The sequence below is a fragment of the Lissotriton helveticus genome, chromosome 7 (genome assembly GCF_964261635.1).
Source record: "Lissotriton helveticus chromosome 7, aLisHel1.1, whole genome shotgun sequence".
Lineage (NCBI taxonomy): Eukaryota > Metazoa > Chordata > Amphibia > Caudata > Salamandridae > Lissotriton > Lissotriton helveticus.
The window spans coordinates 391501786-391529701 of record NC_136068.1 but is presented as its reverse complement, the minus strand read 5'-3'; the positions used below and the strand labels follow the sequence as shown (position 1 = coordinate 391529701).

Here is a 27916-nt window from a genome sequence, read left to right as displayed (position 1 = left end):
TTTGATCCCATCAATGGCGGCCATTACATCTTGCAATGTAGGCTCAGTTTCCAGGGCAGAGGCATCCTTTACTCCTTCCTGTGACTTTCCTAGTCCACTAGGCGATCCCTTCGTCTGGGCGTAGCGATCCATGTTGTTCGACTGCGTATACCGTCCCCCTCTGGTGGCCTTCTGCTGACGTTTGTCCCCCTCCGGCTTGGTCGCCATTTTGGGGATACTGCCATACACGTAGGCCGATCCAGGGAGGTGGCACTCAGCAATCGTTATTCGTAGAACACGTCTAGTCCCTTACTTCCGACCCTCCAGGGTAGTATGACAAAAATCCGTGGCCAGCGATGTCAACTGGGGTGTCCTACAGTTAGACACACTCTGCAGCTGGTTCGTGAGTGCACCCACTAAAATCGAAAGTCAAACCAAGTGAGGTATTGGGGCCGGACCGGCCACTTCCGGTATACAGCGCCGTTGTTGAACTACGCCACGGGACTATGCCAGCCCAGGCTCCGGGCATCCAAGAGAGACAGGCCGCAAACTTTCCGAGTCCATAACTCAGGTTTACGGGGCGCCTTCGGGACAAGGCTTGCAGCGTTCAGATAGTCTTTGCTTCAACTGCAAGAATCACTCCACAGCATTCAGGATTAACGACAGGATATAAGCGGGGGGCTACGGGGGTCTCGGGAGCCCCAAGCTCACACGGCCATCTTGGATGCGCGCGAAGCTCCCCCCCCCGCAGGAAACCTTTTTGATAGCTCCTTTGGCCAAGGTAGCTGGAACTTCCTGGCAGAGAAGTGCCAAATGACCCTCCGTCATGCGATCAAAAGACAGTGGCATGGAGCAGGGTTAGTTTTGATGGGGAGGGAGTAGCCCCTCCGGACTATCTGCAAAACCCACCTGACGTGATGGTTGTGGGAGAGGTGATGGTGAATCCTGCCACCCTCTGGCCGCTGATGGGCCTGAAAGGTCAGACTAGGAGGGTTTGAAGACTGCTGCGGGGGGTGGACTGGCCTGCCCGCTGGGTCCCACATCCACGCAGAGGCTGGGCAGCTTGCGTGGACCTGTTGCTAAACTGGGTCAGACGTGGTGGGGTGCCCGTTCTGTAGCCATGAAAGGTGCAAAGGCAGACTGAGGTGGACGGGAAGATGCAGCGAGGCTAAGGATCTGGTTGTAGCTCGAGAATCCTTAAAGCGCTCCAGCACCAAGTCAGCCTTGTCACCATCGAAGCACATGTTTAGCAGTGTTGACTGAACATCCCCTGAAAAACCAGACATCCTGAACCAGGTGTAGCGTTGAAGGACTACCAACGTGAATCGTTCTGTCCAGTGAGTCAGTGGTATGCAGTCCACAGCGAATTGTGAGTTTTACTGTGTCTCTCCCATCTGCAGCGGCTTGGGAGAGAACGGCCTGGGCCTCCTCCGGGCACTGAGGCAGCACTTGTGCCACCGTATCCCAGATTGTATGGGAGAATCGGCCCAAAGGCACACAGTATTAACGGACTGCAGTGCCAAGCTGGGGGAAGAGAACCTGCGCTTCCCAAGATGATCCCGCTTCTTGGATTCCCTATCTGGGGGAGCAGAAGGGAATGTGCCCTTGGAAGAAGAAGCGTGGACCACCAAGCTCTCAGGGGAAAGGTTTTGGGTGAGGAAATTTGGGATCGCCCAGAGCTGGGAGGGTGGCGGCGGGCAATCGTCCGTTCAATAGGAAACCCTGTGCTGAGCTTGGACCAAGTACCCAGAAGGACGTCCGTGAGGGCTTTATTGAAGGGCAAGAGGGGTTCTGAGGATGTTGCAGCAGGTTGAAGTACCTCTGTCAGGAGGTTAGTTCTGACTGCCACTGTAGGGAGCTACCAAGGCATCGGCTGCCCTACGCACCACCACAGCAAAGAACGCACCCTCCTCCATAACCACGGTAGGGGGGAGAAAGCATGCATAGGTCTGGGGAAGTGTCCAAACCACTGGTGTCACCAAATTCCTCTCTCCAGTCCGGATCTTCCAGCTGGTCTGTCAAAGGGTCCAGCGACCCCACCAAGTCCTCATCACCACTTTTAGGGCTATAGGGAACACCTGGGATGAACAAGGGAACAAAAGTACCCTCCAATGTCGGATCAGGCTTCAGTCCGGCTCCAGGTCCATTTCGGGAATGAGGATGGGGGCAGCGCCGGTCGACCCAGATCTGCGGGGCCCGAAGGCACGCCAGTGAAGTCTGGCTGCCCAAAGACAAGGTGGAGGGCTTTGTAGAACGTACGAAGCTGGGCAGGGGATGCCCGGCTCACAGAAACAGGGGGAGGCGCAGTCGTCCCAGAGTCAGGTGCCGGAGAAGAAGCCTTAGGGCAACGATGCTCCGGATCCTCTGTTGTGTCGGACGACCGATGGGGAGAAGGCAAGGAGCAAAGGTGCTCTTCGCCTTCTTCATGTGCTTCGACTTAACTGAGGAGTGCAAAGACTTGGATGAGGTGTGGTGGCTCCGCGACCGATCGAGACCTTCCCCTCGAGCGAGACTGGAAACAACGGGGAGCCGAATGCTGGGCCTCAAAGAGCTTTCGGGACCTCTCCCATAAAGACTTCGGATTCACAGCCTGGCAGTAGGAGCACGACTTTGGGTCGTGGTGGCACTCCAGACACCAAAAGGCACACGAGGTGCGGGTCGGTAACAGGCATCAGTTTGTGACAGACCTCGCAGGGTTTGAAGCTGGTCCGACGATGGGACATCCGTCGCGCACTAGGAGTTCATGACTCAAAAAAAGGAAGTCGACAAAGGTCAAAAAAAGTTTAGTAAAGGGGAAAGCTCTCTCCGGATTTGCGTTAGGCTGGAGCGGAAAATGAAAGAACTTGGGGAGGCGTCCAAGTAGACACTGCAACGCCACTACGGTGACCACAATGCCGACAACGGACATGAAGTCGACCAACGCCATCTACCAACAAGCAGGGGTACTGCTAAGAGAAATAATTCTCCAGATCCAGTCCGACGCCTGGGGGTAATTCTAAGGTAAGGAATCTACAACTGTCTATCAGATCTGCTTGTCAGGGACGTACTTGTAGGGCTGGGGCGCCTCATGCCTATATGTCACCTATGCTTTATTGACTTGGCTTTGCTGATATCTCTCGCTGCAGCTCTAGTTTCTCACCTTCTGCTATTGCTGGTAGAGATTGAGGCAAGGTTAAAGCCAAGTATGAGATCCTTATGCTGAGCATGGGCTGAAAATTTCCTGCCCAAGCAGCTAGTATCAAGCCATGGGTGTAGTAGCTGTGTGGTGTGTGGGGAGGAGGAAGCCTTTGTCACCCTGTTGAATACCCAAGGGGCAATAGTGAGGCCGCGGACAGTATACAAAGTGCTTCTGGCCCACTGTAAACCGCAGGTAGCGGCGATGGGCAGGCAGGACGGGAGTGTGGAAACAGGTGTACTGCAGGCCAACACTACCATCCAGTCTCCAGGGCAAACAGGACCTGAGCAAGAGTGAACATCTTCAACATTTCCTCTTTGAGGAAGTAGTTGAGGGCTCTGAGGTTGAGAGTATGACGAATGCCTTCTTGGGAACCAGAAAATAGCGGTAATAGCAACCACAAACAATTTCAGGCCCGGGAACCCTTGCTATAGCTCCCTTGGCCAAGACAGTTTTGACTTCCTTGCCAAGTAAGGTAAGGTGATCATCTATCAGTCCATCGTAAGTTGGAGGCATGGAGGGCGGGCTAGTTTTGAAGGGGAGGAAGTAGCCCCTTTGGACTATTTGCAACACCCACCTATCCAAGGTGATATTCCACCAGTGGTGGAGGTGATGGTGTATCCTGCCACCAACTAGACACCCATGATCTGGGAGGATCAGACTAGGAAGGTTTGGAGGTGGAGAGGGAAGGGGTTGTGGCTGACCTGACTTCTGGTTTCCCGACCCATCGGGTCAGGGTAAACTGTGTCCACAGCCACTCAGAGGATGCAGCACTTGTGCGGTCCTCTGGCTGGGGTAGGGCTGGCGCCGTTGGAGCCCCCTTCCATAGCCACGAAAGGAGGACACAGGCCGGGATGACATCAAGAGGCCAAAGGACTTGGCTGTAGCCTGCGACTACTTGAAGCGCTCTAGTGCCGCATTCGCCCTGTACCGAAGAGATGGGAGCCATTAAAGGGCACGTCTATAAGAATGGCTTGGACATCCCCTGAGAAGCCAGAGATTCTCATCCAGGCATGTCGCCTAACGGCCACTGTCGAGGAAATCGCTATGCCGAGTGAATCTGTCGTGTCTAGTTCACACTGTATGGCAAACTTTGCTGCATCTCTCTCGTCCGTAACTTTGGAGAGAACAGTCGGGGCCCTCTTCCGGAACTTGTGGCAGCACTTGTGCAACCATTTCCAATAGCAAACGGGAATAACAGCTCAAGAGGCATGCAGCGTTTACCGACTGCAATGCTAGGCTGGTGGAAGAGAAGATTTTTTTACCATAGTTGTCCAGCCTTGTGGATTCCTGTCCAGAGGTGCCTTGAGGGAATGCGCCACAGGAAGTAGAGGCCTGGACCACCAAGTTCTCTGGGGTGGGGTGGTTAGAGAGGAACGCTGGGTCGCTTGGTGCAAGGTGATAGCATAAGGCAATAGTTCTGTTCACAGGAGCCCCTGTGTTGGGATTGGAATAAGTGTCCAGTAGAACATTCGTCAAGGCATTTGTCAAGGCCTCATTAAATGGGAGCAAGGGTTCCGAGGTGGAGAGACTAAGCTGCTGCACCTCAGTCATGACATTAGTCTTGACCGCTACTGTAGGGAGCTGCAGGTCCGAGACCTCCACAGCCCTACGCATCACCATTGCAAATGAAGCCCCCCTCCTCTGAAGCCAGGTATGGGGAAGACAGCATGAGAGCCTCTCGGGAAGTGTCCAGGCTGCTGGCATCACCCAGATCCTCGGACCAGTCCATTTCCTCATTGCAATAGGATTTCCTAGGAATCCTACTGGCACATCCGAACGACATCCAGTCCTAGCCCTTCAGAATAATGCAGAGAACAGGACATGGAGCCCAACGGTTCTATTGGCATAGGTCTCTGCTTCGGTTGATGCCCGCTGGCTCCGTGTCATCTGGAATGATGATGGGGGAACCGTTGCAAGTGGGCGCAGTCGACGTCGAGTCTCTGCATCGGACGCTGCACCGGGGAAGGTCAGAGGTACGACCGGCGCTGGCACAGATCCCTGGTGCCGGGGACTCTAAACCCACATGGTCTCCTTTTGCGGAGCCTGCGGGGTCCAAAGGCATGCTGGCAGGGTCAGGCCGCCCAAATATGGTGTACATGGTATCATAGAATTCTTAGAACTGGGCAGGGGTTGCTCCCTGCCCCGGAAAGGGAGGGAAACACGGAGCCGACCCAGAAATCCGTTCCGCAGAGCGGGGCCTCGAACTCCCAGACTCCTGCACCTCGTCGGGTGACGGACAGGGCGAAGTTGAAGCATGCTTCGACTTTTTGTTCTTTTTATGGTGCTTCTTACCTGATCTTGAGGACTTCGATTGGGAGGAAGAAGACATCGAACCCCCAGAGCAGTGCCCGGACCCTCCTCTCAACCTGGATCAGGAGCGGGGAATCTACATGGCGGCGGACGCCGGGCCGCAAGCAGATTTAGGGACCACTTGCTCAAAGCTTTTAGTGCCATGGCCCAGCAGTCGGAGCATGAATGTGGGTCGTGGTCACGCTCCAGGCACTAAAGACATACTAAGTGTGAGTCTGTGAGCGACATGTCGGGGTGACAGCTGCAGCACAGCTTGAACGGCAAGGTCTTCTGGCTGGACATCCTACACACCAAAAGATAGACAAAAAGTAAAATCAGACTTCACCATAAGTTAGGATTTTTCATTACAATTCCAAACGTGAACTGGTTACCTGCTTCCATTTGGAAATTACAGCTTCTTATATGTAATAAGGCAACTCCAATGTTATTCTACGGGAGAAGAAACATGTAGTTGCAAAAACCGACCTCAAGAGTTTTTCAAAACAAGGACATGTAAAACTAAAAAGTACATCTCCCACTTTTTAAATACAATGCACCCTGCCTTCTGGCCTGTCCAGGGGCTACCCTAGGGGTGGCATAAGTATTAAAAAAGGTGGGTCGGACTTAGGAAAAGGCTTATTTTGCCAGGTTGAATTGACAGTTAAAACTGCACACACCCAGGCTGCAATGGCAGGCCTCAGACATGTTTAAGGCGCTACTTAAGTGGGTGGCACAATCAGTGTTGCAGGTCCATTAGCAGCATTTAATGCACTACATTCATGTTTTCAGTCTTCAGGAGGATTGGGTTAAGTGAGAGTACATAGGATGGATTTCACTTCTATATTCAACACCCAGGGCTCAGGTTAGGTTTAATCAAAGTAAACTGTCAGATACTGGGATATCACAAGGAACGAAAAAAGGGTGCTCACAGTCCCATTTAGTACTTACGATAGCACTATAGTGAAGGGGGGCATTTGGCATAAATTTGATATTTTGAAATTCTCCTCCAAACCCCCCCCGTGTGGGCAATAAATCAGCCTTGTTTGAACAGGGACACAATGAGACTGCGATGTGAAAGTAGTGGGTTTTCGATCTCAGAGAAGAAAAGCTAATTCTTGGTCACCAGGCACATTTTTACTTCTAAAGGTTTCATTCTGAGCCCCCACTGACCTGTGTAACAAGGTGATATGTACTGTATGGGCTTGGCTTCAGAAAGCAAACGATTATGCAGTTTGGTACTCACTGGAGCTTCTGCTGGCAATCCTTTACCAGTCTTTTCGAAGTACAAGGGGACATGTATCCAGGAGGAACCTTCCTTTTTCTGTCTCAGTTTAATAAGCTAGGTACTAAAATCCTTTTAGATTTATATTACTTAGACTAAAAAATATACTTCAGAAATGCTCCCCCTCTTAATCTGAATCCAGTGGCAATCGCCCTAGAATTACCTAGAAGTAGCCTATGTTCTTTCAGACGAATCTGTAGGGCCTTCACATGAGTTATGTGCTGCTAGACGATTCTGAATAGATCAGAACATGTATATAGAGGATATTAAAGGTGTCTAGGTAACCCATTAAGACATCATCCATAAAATACTGAAAAGTCGCCTGGGCGTTGCAGATTCCAAAGGGCATGACATGATATTCTAACATGCCGAATTTTGTCTTAACAGCTGTTTTCTACTCATTGCCCCATCAAATTTGCAGTAGATGGGAAGCACCCCAGAGGTCCAGTTTTGTGACGATGGATGCCCCCTTCAGCTGATCCAATAAAACTGGGATTAAGGGTAACTGATACCTGTATTTAACAGTTATCGGATTTACAGCTCCATAGTCAATACACAGGCGTATTTCTCCTCGTTCTCGGTTAAAAAGAGAGCCAAGGACGCGGGTGACTCAGATGGGTGGATGAATCCAGATTCCCAGGTTTCATCAATATAATCCCTCAAATCTTGTGTCTCAGCAAGTGCTTAAGGTCTGCTGCACTGAATCACTAGACCAGGTACTAAGTCGATTCGACAATCATACTACTATGGGGGTGGGAGTTCACCGGCTTTTTCTTTGTCAAACACTTCGGTGCATTTCTGATACCGTTCTGGGAGAGTAATACTACATGTGTGGGTCTATATTGCTAGCAGCCAAGTACTGGCCAAGGAGAAACTAACTAGATCCTGAACCGAGAATCCCTTAAGACAGTGTTGGCGGCAGTATCAAAGTGAGCTGAACAATTTCTCATAAACCTGTGAATGCTTCAGATTTCCTGGGTGTGACTGGGAACACCCACTGCAACACCCATGGAACACCCCTTTCATGCAGTGTTCTGTGTAAAAGGGGCACATATGTGGAAGGCCATGAAAAGCCACGTAAAGTGGCTTTACGCTGCCTTGTAAATTTGCCGAGGCACGCTGTGCCACCGGAATGTCAAAAACGGACTTTCTTGCGGCACAAAAGTGCCGCAAGTGGCCTCATACATGAGGCCTCTAATTTTCAGACAGTTCCTCACTCTGACCTTGCACTACTGCCTGTCTCTTTGTGATCCGTTTTGTCTCATTGGATCATTGGATCAATTTCGGTCTCCACTATCAACTTATTGAAAGTGCTGATGTAGGTTAGCAATTCTTATGTCCCCAGTTTTAGAGCAATTAACTCCTTAAACAGAGCTAAAGCTTGAGTTTTCCGATCAAAGTGTTTCGCCAGTTCTCCATAGAAGGCCGCAAAATTGTAAAAGATGGGTCCTCCGTCTATATTATATGTATTGAACAACTGGCAGAGTTCCCACCCAGGTATGATAACACAAAGGCTGTTTTGATTTTTAACTTACACCGGCTAATGGAGATCGTATATTTTAAAGGGATTAACATGTAAATTCTCTATGAATCTATAAGGAGGGTATGCATGTAGTCCCAGACTCTTGTGTCTAAGTTGGGTCTTGTGCCGCTACGGTAACTAGTATCTTGGGGCTAGAGCTTGGCTCACTGAGTTTTGCTGAATCTCTCGTCACCAATCACCTTTTGACTGGCCCAATGCTATATATGTCTTTTTCCACAAAAAAGTCTCTGTTGCCGAGGTTTTATAAATCTCTGTTGTCGAGGGTGCTGCTTGGCTGCTAATTGTCAATTACTCCATCGCACACAAAGACTGGCTGTGTAAGCGTGTGTACATGCAGTTATTCCTTACGATTCTGGGTTATGGCTCTTTCGGTTGTGCTCTGCAGGATTTACCTGCGCAACTCGAGCAGCACCAGCTGATGGCCTTCTTCTGTTGCCATTCAGCTCTGTGTTTTTTCTCTGTGCCACTGGAGTAGCGTCACTGATGGGCTTTTTCCACTGTCACTCAGCCGAGGGCAGTGGCCTCAGGACTTCAGAGAATTCTCTTAAGCTACAGCCAGAGACACCCATTTCCTAGCAATGGGTGAAGAGGCTAGGCTGTTATGACTATATGCATATGTCCCTCCTAGGACACAGTTTCAGTATATGCTTTACATTGTCCCTGCGCGGACACCATGGCACCGGTCAGGTCACCACCTGTGAACTGTCAGGATGACAGTTGATCACCAAACTGACTGAAAGTACCTACGCTCCAATCTATGTAGGAGCTAGTGTTGGCGTATTTAATTAAAGAACTCGCTCCAACTTAACATCCGCGTTTGGAGTTCTTCACAGAGGAATAAATAGTTTCAATCAGCCAAGATGGCCGCCAAGAGGTTGTGATCTCGAAGGACCTCCCAATACTGTCTCGAACGGCAGGGTGAAGCTGTCTGGGCTTGGCTAGTATCATGCGGATCCTTTCATTAGCATGTGTCACAGCTAATATACATAACATGATAATTTGTGTTTAAAGGTAAACACGCATCAATTCTTTAATGCTCCCGTTTCATAACTCAAACAAGCTCTTTAATTTTTTGAGTCCCGTCAATCAGAATGTAGCTAATGTAACGGGGTGTGTCGTATCAAATGTACAGAAGCCTGCTTAGTGCTCATATACACCCACATACAGGTGCCCACCATTTCCTTCTCCTCCATGTATGCACTTTCAAAGTCCAATGTGGAGATCAGTTGTGTCTTTTCTAGCATTTCGAGCCAGGGAGTTCTGGGTGACCATAAAACCCTCCAGCAGATTCAGAATGCACTGCCACAGTAAATCGTGCCTCTCTCACAATGTTCATGCTATATCTTGCACGTACAACCCAATAGCTGGGACAAGAGTGATGAGGGCAGAAACTGCCCGACAACTATGGGATATAGAGTTGCGAACAACTTTTGGATGTGCAGTGGCTTTACTGCTGTTAACAGACATCCAGAGAGTCATTAAAGTGATCCTTCCCTTCATGGGTATCCAGTGAAGAACTTAAAATGAAGCTGTGATGTTGGCTTGTTTGTGCAGGCATAGGTACACTTCTCACCTTCCTACAGGCCCTCGGCCTAAAGCCTTCTTCAAGAGAACTGATTTCTATTAGAAGTTCTAATACACTCTCAGAACGTTGACTGTCTTTAAATCAATGCCTTGGGCAATAGAGTTTTAGAACAACCAATTTAATTTCTTCACTGATGTTTTCCTTAGGCCGTCTGTACATTTTTGCATAAAGTTTTTCTGTTCAAACAATTGTTTTAATTTACCTTACAAGCTGTGTGTACGCACTAGGGGAATGTAAGGGTGGGAGGAGGTCTACTGCTTTTTTTGCAGCACCCATTGCATGAAGGTTGGGATGGTAGTTGTCCCCTGGCACTCATGTATCACTTCAGAGTGCCTATATAATCAACATATTTGTGCATACCCTCGCTATGTTCTCAGTTAAATTACTTTTAAGTAATATTTGTGGCTACAATAGCTTAATTAAAATACAATGCAACAAGGCTTAGAGGGAGTGACTCCTAGAGAAAAACTCTCATGTCGTAACGTATTAAGCTTTGGTAAGTACAGATACAGTCAGGCTCATTACATTTTTCTCGTTTAGCTCCACCATGACAATCAAAGAAAACAAATCGTATTTCTTGAACCTCGGATTGGGCAGGTCATCTGTGCCTTCACCCACCGCTGTGAATCAAACCTCCAGCAGCCCTGTTGAGCTGAGATGAATGTTGAACTTAACCACCCTCAAATTTGCGCTATATAAAACTTGTAAAAAAAATATATATATACATACACACGTACCCATATATACACACATACCTACATATAAACACCTATATACACACACATACACATGCATATAAACACACACATACATACATATATAAATACACATATACGAATACATATATACATACACCTATAAATACATATATACATACACATATAAATACATAAATACATATATTGACACATATATGCAAAAAAGAAGGAGAGAACTCTGGGAAGTTCCCAAGTTTAGGTGGAAAGCAGCTCCAGTATAGAGGACTCAACACCAGCGACACTAAGATTGCTCACCTCAAATGTCTGCTTTTCTATCTAAGTCTTTAGGCGTAGGATTAGGACAGTGCCATCGACGCAGAGATAGAAAGGGACAAAGACTTTTACCAGTTCTACAGCACAGGCAGTCACCAGTAGGTAGTTATAGTTAGGACCTAGTTACCATACGAAAATCGCACCATTCTATTCCCAATAACTTTGGCGATGATTGATAAATCTTCGCGAAATTTTCAAAACTTGAGGGTGCTCCGGTCCGCTCCTATCTTGAAAGTTTCGGGGTGATTCTGCAAGCAGGGGCCCAAAAGAAGGAGGGTCCCAAAACGTGTTTTCCCCATGCAATTTTCCATAGGAAACTTTAGACACGGCTATAGCCCAAACTGCTGAACGGAATTACACCAAATTTGGCAAAAAGGTAGCCCTTGTTTCAGAAAGAGCCCTTTTCGGTTAAATGGTGTAAATCCGTTCAGCAGTTGCTTATAAATTAGGAAAACAAAATTTCGATATCTGGGGCAGCAGTGGGTTCGCGAACCCTCCCGGGCACAAGCTTTACTCTGATTGGCTGCCAACATTCCAAACCAGGAAGTGTTGGCAGCCATCTTGTGACTCGGGAGAACCGATTCACAATAAAACAGAAAAAAAGGTTAAAAAACAATAAAAGGGGGCAGGGTACAAACCCCCTAGACCTGCTCGCCTGGGGCTCAGTTCTGAAGAAAAAAAAAAAAAAAATGGTGTGGGGGAGCGCGAGCCCCCCCCCACATGCCCCAGGGACCACCACCTCCCTGGGGCTTTGCTAACATTGGGAGGGGGGGTGGGGCATCCCCCCTGCTGGAGCCCTTAATGGCCCTGGGGACCGCCACCCCCCCAGGGCCAGCTCCTGCAATGTCCCGGGGAGGCCACCGTGGGGCCATTGGGGCTCTCCCCACGGTCCCTAACCATGAGGCCAGGTCCCGGGAGATGGGGTCCCGGGGTAAGACGGGGCCCGGGAGGGGGGGCCACACGTACCCACTCCATCAATAAAAAAAAAATTAAGATTGGGTCCCAGGGCCAATCAGCCCTCCTCCTTAAAAAATATTAATATTTTTTGGGGCCTCCCAACCCACTTCCCAGAAAAAAAAGGTTCAGGACCTGGGGGATGGGTTCCCCAGGGCCCCAAATATTGTAAAAGAGAGGGGCCACACAGCCCCCTACAAAAAAATAAAACCCGACATCGCACCGGAGGCCCTGCAGCACTCTGCAAACGCGCCCTCTGGTGCGTTGTAAGTTGGGGAATTAATTCCCCTTGAATCCTGAGGGTCCCTGGGGGCCAACCAGCCCACCAGGTACCTCCAGTATGTGCCAGGGAGCTGTGTTTACACCACTGCAAAACAGCTTTGTGGCGCTTACTGGAGGTACATGGTGGGCTAGTTGGCTCCCAGGGACCCTCAGGATTCAAGGGGACTTAATCCCCCAACTTACAACACGCCAGGCGACCATCACCAATTCCTGCGTGAACTGTTATACTAAGAGAAACGGTGAGGGGGTTGTGATCGCTAGTAGTATTGGGTACCACCTCGAAGTCACTAACAAGCATCGGGAACTTCATAGAAATAAACAAAATCAATAAAACGTTACCTGCCACCACCAACAGAAGTAGTGTACCGGGAACAATTGTGGGTGATAATGGGGGAAATGGGTGTAGAGGAAGCACCGATTTCCCTTCTGAGAAGACTCCATGCTTAAAACCACTGTGGCCATAGGATATGGTCCACAGGGGGAAAGGCTAAGCCCATTGTCTCCACAGAAGGTGTCCGACAGGGGTGTATTTCAGCTCCTTTCCTTTTCCTGATTTTCACTAATGGGTTAGAGGCATTGTTATTTGGTAAGAAAATTGATTTCTCCCGTATGCGGATGAAACTGCACTTATGGTCTTTACGCCAAACAGCCTGAAAAAAAAATCACTTGATGCTTTTACGGATTTTATATCAGCACTTGACCTAAAAGTTAATTTTACAAAATCATATTATGGGGTGTGGCCCCAAAATTACAAAAAACAATTTTTTTTGTAAGGGGCAAGAGTATTGAGAAGCTGAATAACTACTTATTTGGGGAACATGCTTAACAACCAGATGAAGTGGGAAACACTTGTCATTGCCAGAGTTCAGCAGACAAGTAGGGTTGTGGAGGGGCTTTTCCGCTTTGCCTGCAAGCTAGGCCACAAGCCGGTGACTGAGCTAGTTACCGTATACAAAGCAAAATGTTTATCTGTTGCTTCTTAAGGGGCAGGGGTTTGGGGCTACCATAAAAGCCACCTTCTACAAGTTATGGAAAAGAAATGTATTAAAAGGCTATTGATGAAGGTGATTGGTGATGATTGGTTTTGAAGATTGCATTAACTTGGACAGTGCACTGTCGATCCCTTGGCTTCGATTTGTGAGGGAAAGGCTTTTTGAGATAGGCCTGGGAGACTACTTTGATAATCGGATGAGTATTCGTTCAAACGCTAAGGCTATAATAAAAGAGGTGCATTATTCTAGGGCAACCATGCTCCATACACATCTGAGGCGACAGGTCCCTCTTGCTCCTTTCTTGCCTAACAGCAATTTTATTTAACGTTCACTATTAATGCACAGACACTATTTCTTTTCACCAGATTTCGCCTAGGCACACTGCACTTTTTAGTGGCAGTCCCAAGACAATCTGGGTGAGTCGAAACTTACTCCCTGACCATGTGATAATATAGCAACTCAGAGCACACTGCACTTTGTTATTTTGCTCCCTTTACAAAGAACCAAGGGGAAAACATTTAGCTCCACTCCTAAGGGATATCCGGCCTTGCATCTACATTGATGGCTTTTATTATTTGCAATCATTGGCTACTTCTGTTATCTGTATTGCGGTCTCCAATTATATAAAAGTTGCAATGTCTATTAGAAAGAGGTATGAGCAATAGCAAAAAAATAGGAAGGTTAACATTTTTCACTGTGCAATTTTCATCTCAATGAAATGTTATAATTTATTATATTCTTACCTTAATAGTCTTATCTATGTGATTTTACAATAATGATACGAACATTTTAACTTGTAATGTCTGTTTGCCAAACTTTTATGGTCTTTGTACCGAATAAAGTTATCTTGACTGGACTACTGATCTCTTAGCACCCTTTGTGACAGCTCTACCTTATTTACAGGATTCAATGGATCTTTTAAAAAAAATCCAAAACATACCTTGGAAGAACTTGTATCTAATGGCTACAATTGATGTTTCATTGTATACCTCCATTAGACACAAGATGGAATAAAAGCAGTTCAATATTTCCTACGTGACAGACCAATTAACCATCTTGAACATTCAAATTTACTGATTGAGAGGTTACATTTCTGTTTAACACAATTTTAATGTTCAATGGCAGCTACTATTTACAACAACAAGGTACAGCAATGAAGACTTCATTTGCTCCCACTTATGTGAACCTTCTCATAGGCTATTGGGAACAATTCAGCAAGACTGGAAAATTAAACTATGGACACATTTTATTGATGAGCTCTATTATACGGAATGGGGAGAGTAAAGAATGTGTTATTTATTCCGTCCCTAAATGAAAATGATCGGAATCTAGCCTTTACTTACACCATAAGTTCTGAACAAATCATGTTTTTTGACATTGAGGTCTTCATAAGAGATATGCATATTTGCACAAAGATACACAGTAAAAAAAATCATGTAACAGCATTCTCCATGGAAATAGTGCACATCCAAAGAAACCGAGATTGGGTATCCCCTATAGAGAAATGCTAAGGGCCAGCAGGAATTGTTCAGAGGTTAAGGATTTTAAAATACAGATGAATGAAATGAAAAACAGATTCCCCGCAAAGGGATACCCACTGACGGTAATACAAGAAGCCATGGAAAGATCTTAATTGAAATCAAGAAGTGAGCACTGGCACTGCAGAAAATCCCTGTAGACAGGGGAAAAGGAGACAAAACGCCTCATTATGGATTATAATAAGCAACACAATAAAATAATTAGACGATACTGCAATCTGATAAAACAGTCAAAATTCTGATGATCATCCTTACATCCCTTACAGAAAGACCACCTCACTGGGAGACATTCTAACTAAAAGCTACTACTCCATTGGAACGAGGAAAGAAAGTAATTGGCTCAGACAGGAATTTGGAAATGTGCTAAATGCAAAGCTAGTGAACATGGAATTAACTAAAAAGAATACAGATTGCAAATTAGAAAACGTAAAAGAACATTACTTTTCATATAGACTGTAGTGTACTTCCTATATTCCCAATAGGCTCTGCGCATTAGAATAATATATCCTATAGATTAGACGTAGGACTGAGGTCTACTAGGTCTCTATCGAATATACTAGACTTAATTGTGAGTGCCAGCTAGCTCAGAGGTCACTAGAAACTTTCTCGAATTCACAAGGTATTAGTTTCTGACAACCGCATAAACATGACAACTTTGTTTCCCCAAGATAAAACTGATCTTCAGAGTTGTGGAAACAATAGATATATATTTCATTCAGGCAATCGTGCATGCTTTGTTTCACCAGAGGTGCAGAGAAATAGATAGACGGGCGTTTTCAATAAAAGGATTTATTGAACAGTCTTCTTTCTCAAGCATAAGAAATGAACTGCTACAATCGTAAAACTAGTTGTACGCATACAGTATAAAAAGTAGAATAAAATACTGTAAGAGCATTGTACGGTTCCTAAACCAAAGATAAATACATACATAAATAACAGAGGCTAAAAGTACTCAACTGGTGCTTCTAAAATACGCCTACCCCGGTGTACCTAAGCTTAGTACGAGGGAAGAAGTAAGTGAGGTGTAGCATAAATGTAGTATTCTTTTGCCAAGAATCTGTCCAAGATTTTTCTTAGGGTCTAATCAGCTCCGTACCTTAGTTTAGAATGGAGAAGGTCAGTCTCGGGACTCAATTTCCCAACAAAACGCATGGGTAGCTTGTAAACACTGAAGCTGGATTTCTCGGGAGGAGAAAAGACAGCGTCTCTCTCAGTGCGCCTGCTGGAGGGTCGGCTTCCTTCGGGCCTTGCTGTAGCAGGATGCGTCGGGCAAGTAGATAGTCCAACTGCTCCAAACCACCGTGTGTTTGCTAAGGCAAGTGTGGGCATATTTATACCTTGAATTTGCAGAGTTTGACGTAAAGGTGGACATAATAACGTCATCAAAGAGTCTCAGTTCTTTGAAAACTCCATGAGTTCTTAGACAAGTCAGTATTCAAGCAAGGGGAAGTCCCTACCTGCTGAAGCCGAGTTTTCCAAGAAATCGTTGTAGATTTTCGGAACTAGTGGAAGTAGCCCTGCCGTATTTGGACTGCATGAGCTATGTCTAAATATGGTTATGATTCTTATGCCTATATAAGGACATAGTGATTTATACCTATATATGGGCATGAATCGGGAAAATTACAATAGTGTCCTAAAATGGTTTACAACAAGACTTTGTAGTATATGTCTTAATCTGCCCTTGCAAGAAAACAAACCACATGGGAAGTACAGTCAACAAACTCAAATTAAGAATTCTGCAATATCTTCGACCGATCAAAAATAGAGACTACTCATATGCAACTGCGAAATATTTTTGGGAACAACATCAAGGCGAGATCAAGAACTTGGGAGTATTTTGGAATTAAGTATATAAAGAAAAATGAAAGGGGAGGAGATAGAGAATTACTGTTGCGGAGAATGGAATCTAGGTTGATAATTCTAATGGGAACTGAAATACCGTTGGGGCACAATCTGGACGCAGAATTACATGTACACCTGTCAACTGATCTCCAGCTATAGTAGTTCTGGGACTGCATTTGGAAATGATATGTTTTATGAATTTTTAAACATCTGTTATTGATGCACACACACTTTAGAGAAAGTCTTAAAAATAAGAAAATATTTATTTGAATAAGGAATAAGAAATGTAAATTAAACTTGTGTATGGAGATCTAAAAGAAGAAATAGGGAGTCCTGATCAAAACTACTCCCTACCATACTGAGTGTGAGGGACATGTGAGATAGAATGCATGTGCACTTGATAAAATGATGCTACTAAAGGGTCAACACTTTAGATCAGGATCCATTTCTGCTAGTGAAATGGAGCACTACTTGACGACCTCTATCCATTTGGCATCATGTTATCACTTATAACTTGCACAATTCAGCTGCTATCACAGTTGCACTTTATAGAGATATTTCAACTTGCACTTTAACAATAGTCTCCTCTCAATCTACTTCGCAGAAATGAAACCATCTTCCCGTCTTTTTTCTTTCGCATGTGTATTGATAAATGGAGAGTTTTTATCCCAAAGTGTTAGCGCAACTGATAAAGTAATTACACTGTATAAAAAGCGGCTTCCTTATTTTTGGTAGTTTACCGTGATAATGAACTGAAAGTAAATAGAACAAATACTCTAGACATGAAATAAGAAAAACATGGATCTAGATACCCTGAAAACCTTGTAAACAGCTAGTAGAAATGTAATGGAGCAATGCAATGAAAATGAATGTACTGTACATTAAATGTATTTTGAATGTTAAGGATTAATTTCTCGAAAAGTAAAAAACCATGTGCGGTCTAGTTACGATCTAAAAAGTAAAAACCAATGATGGGCTATGGTCATGGACACTAATAAATGACAAGCTAGACGGCAGGGCTCTATGGTACTGTAGGAGGAAATCGCCGAAATGCATAGGCTGTATACATGTTTGTTGCACTAGGGATTAAATAAAAGTAAAAAAAATACTGCCACCAGCAGTGCAGTCTGTGATCCCTCTAAACATTGGAACAGAAGAACAATGGAATCGTGAAAAACACACACATTCATTTTGACCTGCCTGAACCGCCGCTGACAAACCCAGTTTACCAATGGAGGTCATGGATTAATCAAAACCAGGGATGCCGGGGGAGGAGCCAAGCTGGCGACCGAGATGGCCGCTTAGACTCTCGGCTCAGTCGGTCGCCTTCTCCTTCCACGAAATCCTGCTACTAATCCTGCGCCTGGGCCATGATCCCGCATCGATGAGGTGAAGCGGTGCCCGGCCGTGTAATTCCGAGTGAACTATCGGCTTGTAAACCGAAGTATTGTCGTCGTGAAGATTGCAGCCTAGGCCAGCTGTGGAACCGGGACCTCTAGTGGTGGGGAGGCCGGTGGCAAGCTCAACAACATCGGCCATAAATGACTAAGAAGGACCGGTTGGCCCGGATGGGAGTTGCGATTCGCCCGATTTCAACGGTGGACTTCACATTTGCACAGCAGCGACAGCGGAGCAGGGAACTATTGCTCTGAGCGTTGCCTGACTGCCCTAGCTGGTGATCCAGACAGTAGACGCGACAGAGGCCGACAGCAGCTCCGCCAGCCCGAAGCGAATATACCTCTGAGGCTGCCGGGGGTGACCCGGACCTCAGTCAAGTTGTACGCTGGCTGCTGAAGGGAGTCGGATTAGTGAGCTTTCCTCCAGACATAGATGGTGGAGAGCGGCCACAGTATACGACTCGGTGCCTGAAAGCGTTCCGACTAAACCCAGATCTGATCCTCCGAAGGGGCCAGACCGACTCGAATAACACTCCGGTAAGGAATATCCTGCTTGAAGGGTCTCTGGTGGAGGTGACAATTGCTACTACTGGGAGAGGAGAGATGGAGTTTACACCCGGGGATGTCATGGCGGCTATCGTTGGCTTGCACTCCTTCATGAGCCGGAGACTGCTAGCTCTTGAGCATAAATTGGAGGCTGTTGTTTCTGAGATGGGGCTACAGAGTATGTACCCCGTTGCTCTGGATGGAGATTTCACAGTCCTAGACCCCAGCGGTGCTCAGTCATCGGTTGTCCGGAATTCCTTGGAGCACGGAGTGCGGGATCTTGCGGATAGCGAGTTATTTGGTCTGAGGTGCATTGATGTGGATTTTACTTTTCTCCCGGACTTTGTGTTCTCCATCAGAAAACAACGCCGGAAACCCTTGTCGGTGAAATGGGACAACGGGGACAGCGGGGTCGTGCCTGTGCTGCTGCTTTCGGCTCCCATCCGGACGGACCTCAAAGAACGTGTTTGGTTATTTGGCTCTCCGGCAGTGGCAGCGGATGGGCCGGGGAGTCTCTCTGCTCCTGATCGGACTGGCCTAGGTTGAACAACATCTGACTATAGTGTTACATTGCTGGATTCGGTGCCGATTCGGGACTCCACTTTATATTGTTCTTTTGCGGGAGGTGGGGCGATTACTGGTTTCCCCCTTATTTGCAGATCTTGCATTATCCTTACTAGGTCCGATAGCATATGGGAAGCAAACCGTGGTGGGAGGGGAGGGGGGGCAGGGGCCTACCGGGAGGTCCTCCTCCACTTCTACTTTTTATTGTTCTCCTCTCTTTCTTTCTCTTTTATTTTCCTTTCTTTAGGGTAATTCTGGGGCGACAGGCACGCTGTTAGTGGGGTAGGCCATAGCCATTACGGTGATGTAGGGTGGCGGGTGTTGGGAGGGTTTTGTTATTTTAGTTTGTTTTGTTCTATGGTCCCTTTCTCTCTTCCTTTCTTAGTAGGGTTGGCTGTATCTCCTTTCATCCTTTTCTCTGTCGGGCATCTGCACTTGCCTCTACTTTATTGTCTCGGAAGGGTGGGTTTTCCGGATGCTGCTTTCGCTAAATTGCTTGCCATTGTTTGACCTTTACTCCTGGCCTGCCTTCGGCGGGCGTAGTGTGTTTTAGGCCGTATTGCTCATCACCGATTCCCGAATGCGTGGAGGGATACGCCCCTCCCGTCTCTTCTTGTTTATCGTGTAGTGTGATGCCTTCGATGCTATAGCCACAGCTACTTCTTCAATACTATAAAAAATGAAACCTCTTCCATCCTTGTGCTTCGTGGTGCCTACAACCATGTATTATGATTACACCGTGATTACTCCTGGAGCCGTAAACATGTGCAATGCTTCTGCTTATATTTCCTGAGTTTGCGGCCGGCCCCTGTGGTTGTAGGCCTGCGCTTGTACTGCTTTGATCGAATCAATAAAGGTTTTAAAAAAAAAAAAAAAAAAACAGGGAGGCCAGTCATTTGACGGATGTTCGCGGAGAGATTCTATTTCATACAACGGCAGGCCCAGGGGTGTGATATGCACAGAAACTTACTATCAAAGAGTGGCAACCCAAGTGAGTGATTATTGAGGTGCGGCAGGACGGGTATGAGTGACAGGCGCCAGCACCCAATGAAACATTGGGATGAATTTCAATTTGTGGATTTCAATTCGATTTATAACATCGAGGATGCAGGCACGTCATCACCATGCCGGAGGTGACTGCTGCCCTCTAATTGTCCACGGAGTAGCCAATTAAAAATCTAGATAATTTTAAAAGAACCGGGTTCTGTATCGGACATTGGTTTTACTGCACTGAGAAAGTCATTAAGCTGAAATGCATCTGTGGTCAATAAAGCCAATTTTAACACCCCGTGAGTTCTCTAAGCGCCTTTGAAGTGGTTGTGAAACCAGAGGGTCCTACCCCCGCTTATGAATGAACCCGTCGCGAGTTCTGCTGCCTTGGTGGGAAGTTGGCAAAAGTATTCATTTTGTCCTGCGTGAACTGCCGCTGACGGAGTCCGTGCATTATTCAAATCCAGGGCAGCCAGCCATTTTACAGATGCCCCTCGAGAGATTTTATTTTATCCAGTGGCAGGTAGTGGGGTGTAATATACACAGAAACTCACGAACAAGTGGCAGCTCAAGTAAGAGATTGAGGCGTGGCAGGGCGGGTATGAGTGACAGAAGCCGGCAACCAATGAAACATTGGGAGAAATTTCAATCGGACACCGAGGGCAGCCCTATGAAGGTACCAGGGCTGCTTGAAACTTCAGCAAGAGAATAGTTTTCGGAGATTACTAGGCCTTGGCCCAAGTAGCTCCCACTTTTATCTCCTCAAGGTGCTGGGCTTACCTCATTTGTTAGACCACATAAAACTCGCCCACCTTCTTCTATGGATGCTGTTTTGGACCAACCAGCAGACCTAAGGCGCAAGGTGATCTTAGGCTGCTTAGGTTGTGACAATGGTCACAAGAGCCCATGGCTAGGATACATAAAGAGTATCGCTGAGGCACTGGGCAGGCCAGAACTACATTGCTACCCTCATAAGCTGGATACGGGTGAGTGTAATAAGGTCAAGCAATCTTTTATGAGATCCGTCTCTGCTACCAGGGAGCGATGGGGTTAGGATAAATCGACCATGAAAGATATTATCTAGCCATCAAAGTTAGAGATGGACCAGAGTCTTATCTCCGCTTGAGAGGAATGTCTGGGAATGGTTCCTTCTAACTAAGTTTCGGCTAGCCTCAATTGCAGTCTCCTCTGCTTTTCTTGGCCATTAGGACCTGAAAAGTATATTAGTTTGCCCCTGTGATAATTCCTCTTTGCAAATGTTAGAGCGCTTGCTATTATGAGCCTTACTAACTATTCCTAAATCAAATGGGTTTTGGCAATACAGACCGGCATTTTACTTTTCTCAGTGATGCATGAGTAGACGGTCTGCTATTCCGTGGGAGGATCTTTAAAAAGTGCTCTGCACTGGCTCACATTAACACATTTTTAGACTTCTTTTTAGCTTTTTATTGTAACCTGTTTTCTGATGGTTAATTACGTAATGGCTATTTACCACTCTATATGGATTGTTGCTGATTTCACAACACATCTTTTTACTGTTCTTTTATGAATATTATTCAATAGTTGAGCAAAGATATGATCATACAAGTCTGAGGGAGCAATTTCAAAGCGTGTGCATTAAGTGACAGGCTGCTCCTAAAAAACAAGCAGTTAAACAATGCTAAGTTGACTTTATTAAAGTACATATAACATGCTGGAGATAGAACTAAATGCTTAACAATCAGGCAAGTCAAATGTTAACATTTTCACTGCAGGAGAGAGAAGAGCTGAGAGTACAAAGTAATGAAAAAATCATATTTTATTAGGTAATCATCTGGATTTACAGCTATCTAGCTACACACCTTGTGGAGAGTCCTGTGGACTGGAAGCATGTTCTTTCAAAGACTGAACCTTTGCTGGAAGATGAAGTTCTTCAGTCCCCTCTGGCATATTGCAGGAAGACAACCGTGATGATCTTCTAGGCACCTGTACCTTCTCGCGTTTTGCTCGCTTTTTCCTCAATTTTATCTTCCTTAAAATACTGTTTGAAGGTTTAGGTAGTTTCTCTGCATTAGCTGCAGAAGGGTCATCTAAAATGAAAAATAAAAACTTTGATGAGCTAGTTAACTGGACATATTTATACTATTATATTATTTGTATGTTCGCATCACAACCAAAATTATTCCTACTTGTAATATTAGACACTCCTCTCATTGACTAAACAATAAAAGACTTGGGGGCTTTAAAAGAACTGAAACCCATGTACTGCAGTTTACTGTCAGACCCGAAGCTAGCCTAGTATTTTACCAGCAGCTATCAAATTTCCTGGATTTTTTGGTAAGCGTTACACTTCATAAAGCAATATAATGCATATTTTGGATAAATGACAGGACATCAGCTGCTGGGCTCATTACAGGATCAATAAACAATCACGTCACTTGGAATCTGAAATCCCTGAACAGTTTCCATATGAGGCAAGGATTCACCTGAAAATTTCCTGCGTGACCCATAAAGCCCTCTACTTTAACCCGAAGATACCTTGCACAAAAACGTGATCTGGTTGTGTTTGAATTTCTAGAAGCTCCAGGTCTCTACTGCTGAAACTACCTCGATTTTGTAAAAAAACAAACACATAACTGAGGCTTCTTGGGTAATGCCCCTAGAACCTGGAACACACTACTGCCTGTAATCTGAATGACTCATCAAGTGCGTCATTCAAGAAAGAAGTCAAAAGGCTAGGATACTGCTAAACAAATTTCTGCTGTAGAACTCAAGAACTATACTCCAATACTTATCCTTTAATCTGCACGCTTTGTATTTCTCTCAGACTACGTAATTACTTCCCCGGTGGTTTTCTGTATGGGTCTTAAGGTGTTCTCGCTAGAGGATTCAACCTTAGCAGGTTCCCAACCCTGTGTTAATGTTATTTTTATACATATAGCTTGAACATTGTAAAGCGCCCTGATACCTTAAAGGGTCTTCTTCACGCGATCTAAAACTTTATAAATAAATCAATATGAAGGAATGAGTGGGTGCTATATCTCACTGGTTGTGATGGAAGGCCACAGTCCCAGGGATGCATTGCCCAGGTATCATGACAGACAGAAAAACCTCACACAAATATTCCAGAAAATTCTTAATGACTGGTGAACCAAGAAACGAACATTTTAGATGGATGCTTGAAAAAAAGCTATGAACCAACCAACCCCAAGCAGTGCTGCCATGCAAATCTTGTGAGACGCAGCAAATACAGGAAACCCCCTTGTTGACATTTCAAGTGGGCCAAAACGTCTTAAATGATTAAAGTGCAGAGTGCTTTCCAACTTAGAATATATTATCTAGTTGGAATGTGCCGTTCTCCACTCTAGAGAAAACCAGAAGGCAGTCCACTATCGTGAGCATCAGAGGTTTGCAGTGAAAGACCGCCTCTAGTCTAGGCAGAACATCCTGCATTTATGTCTATAACAGAGAGAAGAGAGGGAAGGCAAATGTATTTCACTGGTCAGGAAGCCCTAAGAGAAATCCATTTCTGAAACCTAGACAATGCTTCATCAATTTGCTTTTCCTGCAGGTGTGAACAGATCCTTCTCCCAAATAACCTATTAGTGAAAAACGTCAGTCTAATGGTGAAAGTTAGTCCTAAACCACCAGTACACGTGATGGTGTCAGTGACAAGTTGTGTCTATGTAGTTCGTGCCAAAGTGCATGATCCTTCCATGTCAAACATTTTGATCTTGCTCTCATGTCAGCTGTATATCATGGTTGTGTTTGTAATTTCTTGCAAATTATTGGAAGGAAGGCCTTCCAACAAGTTTATATAAAGTGTCTTCTCTGTCACAGATCAGGATATTTTCACTGTGATTGGTCAAAGTGAAACCCAATACACAGATGTAGGAGTGAGAGTAACTCCCGACATCATTTGTGAAATGGTTAGTCTATTAAGTTTGTGACTCCTCATAGATTGTCTCATTATCTAGATTATTTGGATCCAAAAGGATCCAGTACTAAAGTACACATTATCAAACCCCACCCAAAAAGTACTTGACATTACTCATATGACTTGTGTGAAGAATGAAGAAAATGCATGACACCCTTGTGACTGCCTGTTACAACTGTGTCTTCTGGGGAGTGCAGAACAAATTTACCTAAAAAGCAAGTGCCTTTTCTTGTTTTAAGTCCTATTTGTAAATGTATTCATTAGATTCCCACATTAATCAGTAGATAGAAAAGGATCAGATAAGCCAGGTAGTCAAAAAAATCTTTTCGATGGGGGAAATGAACTTGAAGGACAAAATGCCCTCCCAAAAGGGGACTTGGCTTTTTCCAAGGAAAAAAATATTTGTATGTATTTAAGAAAAGTGCTCCAGGATCCAGCACAGCGGCTGGGCTATTCCCTGCTTTAAAATATCAATGGAGATCTCGTGAACAAGATGGACTTACAGGAAAGTAATGTATTATTCTCTAGCATTGAACCCGTTATAGATTCCTAAACTACTTAAACAGAAAATCTGTCAAAGACATGAGAAGCAGGCACAGACGCCGAGCTTCATCTCAAAACATTTGGCAAAGACAGCCTGGCCAAGCTGGGTGTCCACTGTAGAGTCTGTATCCAAACATTAGTGCTTTCAGAAGATGTGTACTTACATCTACACAACTACCTTGCAGAGTCTTACCAATAGCATGCTTGTCATGAACACAGCAGTAACAGCACCTCCTTGTTATGTCTCACAAACTAAAAAGCGTTCAGCTATTTGTAGGCAAAGGCTTCTAGTGTAACATTCTAAAAATGTACAAAGGCCTTAGACTGCCTACTGCATCTGTTGGTTATGGGTTTATGGTCACTTTTATTATCTTAATTCTTCTTTGTTGACTTGACTTCCTCGTCTAGTGTTTGCCCCGCCCCTAGGGCAAAGCCTCTAAGCCATCTTTCTGACTGGCTGTCTTCAAACTGTCCACTGCTGACATTTAGGGAACTACATTTTTCTTGTTCATCAAGCAGTGCATGCGTTTCCTTGTTCTTGCTTGTATAAGTCTGCCTCTGATCTTTGCTCTTTTTCTCCTTACATATTCCAAATAATCTAATACATTGTTACTTTTTCTGCTCCTCAGCTATGTCCACCCAGTTGAAGGAGTAGGCGCACTTAAAGTGCAGTATTTTGAAAGTATGATAAATTAACTGATGGGAAGACAAAATTATACACTTGAAGGATGATAATTGTTTGGTTGATGCAAGTCTATCAAAATGTCAACTACTAGCTTCTTTTAACCACCTATAACTTAACCCATTAAGAGATATTCCTGCTGAACTTTAAGGATAAAACTACACTGCTGATGCACGAAGTGGATTAAAAAAGAAAAATATTCCACAAGCTGACTTTTCACTCTCCGTGATTACCTACATATCTTTACCTATTGTCTTTAATTTAAATACAAGCCATTTTCTTTCCTGAGGAATTTATGTAACCTCATAATTCAACATTCAATGATGCTGTAAGAATAAAACCTGCGGTAGATACACATAAGTTGCCTATGTCTTAAATCATTAGGAGGGGTATTTAAATATTCTTCTCCAGTATATGTAAAAATGGTTCATTATTTATTCTCTTCATTCGATTTTAATCAGCCTAAGCTTGTTTTGCAATATATACAATCATTTCTTCAAGGCCAACAAACAAATATGTCTCGTGTCATATTATAAATTCACTAAAAATTAAAAAATTAATACTTTTTATTATACGTCATGTTAGGAGTCCCTTGAAACAAAATAAATCTATATTATTTGTATCACAGGAATTGTACAAAATACTTTCTTCTGCAATTCTAGACTTCATTTCAAACATTCCCCAACTACTGGTCACAAAATATTACTAATCATTCGATTAGTCACATAAAGGTAATAATTAATTACTGCTTCAGTCAAATATAAAGCTTTCAACATGATACTTTTGATAAAGGGAGAACTAAACAGAATACATTTCATTAATCTAACCACTTATGCTTTGACAATAGGGAGCGCGCGGTCAGCCTGTCTATAGTTTAGTCCCCACAGTAATGGCTGTATTTCTCATAATTTCAATAAAAGTAATACGCTTTGCAGCTAAAGAACGTTGAAGCTTTTTGGATTTACCCCTTAGCAGACCTGCCAACTCACACTATGCCACCGTGTAACACACAATATCGGCGCCCATCACTTAGTCTCCCAGTGAGGCGCAGATATAACATGGTGGCAGAGAAAACGAGCTGAAAACCACTGTAAACCAGTGCCTCTTGGGTACTTCTCAGCACAGCCTCTTCCAATGCCCCACCTTTCCTCACACAGACTTTTCTTTAAGTTGGCAGGTCTGCCTTAGGAGCAGTTTAAAATTGATAAAATACAGATAAAGACTTAAAAATATGAATGACTGAATAGCAGAAAAAAGTGTACTTATTTCATGATGAAACATTGATTTACCATGGACTATAATGGTTGATTTGATAAAATATATACAATTTATAGGAAACAGGAATGTAACAAAATAAGTAATTAAGTAGAGAACTAAAGTTAGTTAAATTAGTGCCTACTTTGTTTAGTGCACCTATTGTCAAATTAACAGGAAAAAAGGAGTTTAGTGTAAATATGGTGATAAGCATACTTACATGGAAAGTGGTTGTATTGTGGTGTTGTGAGGCTAAGATTCTGTTATTTAGACTAAGTATATTGTAAAAGATGAACAATAACCAAGACTCCGCTACTATCTAGACACTATTGACATGTTAGTGGGGATGTAATTATAGTGAAAATAACTGAGCTCTTTTCACACATCTGTGATTTTGGAGAAGTCAGTTACATTTAACTTTATCGGGTAGCTAGGTTTTATACCAGTCAACATGCAGGATTCGAACCTAGCAATAACATTTAATACCTGTGGAGGGACACAGCAGATATACTTGAAGAGTACATGACAGTGAAAGATCTTTTACTGAGAAGAGAGTAGCAGAGCAGGTTTGAATGTATTGCTTAGTGGTGTAAATAAGTTCTGAAAAGATATAACACGGAGTTGCAGTGTCAATTCTGAATATTACATTTAGAACAATATAAGTATTATGGTAGACTTTTAATTTGGCGGAGGCCATGATGGAAAGTTTCTCATGACAAGAAATAGATTAACTTATTATATTAAATACATAGCAGTTGCTCATATATGTGACAAGAGAAGTCTTATTCAGGACTAAATAAATGTGTAATCTTACCTGCTGAGGCTGCAGTTAATGGACGGCAGCGGTGTTTGAATAAGAATTACTTAACTGGCTGCATACAAATTCCATGAAGTCTACACCACAGAGACTATTCTATACAGATTATGACCATGTGATCTCCATGCAATGGCGATATCATTAGTACACCAACATAAATGTAATTACAAAAAGGGGGTGGTGATGGACAGAGTATCTGAGTTAATCAGAACACTCCTACCCAGTCAACAGATCAGGGCTTGATCCATCACCGTTTTTTAGCTCACTGCACCATCCCAGTTCAGAACCTGGCTATATGCAAATTAGTCTGTCCCTGGCCCAGTGCATCATGGGAACAGGGCAGACCAAACTACCAAGCCAATTCTTCACTGGAAAGGAAACAAGCTTCCGGGGACCGGTTTCTGGCATTACAGCCGTCTTCGGCCCGGCTTGCTTGAATCCTGATGGTGCAATGAGCAAGGGACTCATGTCTGAGCATACACTTCCACACTCATGGTGGCCAAAATAATTACAACAAGCATTTACAATGCAACGGTTTCGCCTTTGGAAAAGTTAGAGCTATTGGCATTGTAAATGACAACAGTTTTATTTATGTGTTGGCTTTGACAACATAAAAAAATGGCATTGTCATTTACAAAGCCAATAGCCTAATCTCTCGCAAATGCGACACCTATTGCATTTGCACCCACACACAAAACCAGCCACCCCA

The 27916-nt window shown here is 44.6% G+C and overlaps 1 protein-coding gene across 3 annotated transcripts in view; it reads right to left on the bottom strand.

Annotated features, from left to right (window-relative positions):
- PHF20 (PHD finger protein 20) overlaps nucleotides 1-27916 on the bottom strand; it is a 1067420-nt gene that overhangs the window by 625771 nt on the left and 413733 nt on the right. For all 3 annotated transcript variants that reach the window (XM_078652233.1, XM_078652235.1, XM_078652234.1), the window contains exon 9: nucleotides 21837-22064. In XM_078652233.1, the coding sequence (XP_078508359.1) occupies nucleotides 21837-22064 (228 nt within the window). The remainder of the gene's footprint in view (nucleotides 1-21836; nucleotides 22065-27916) is intronic.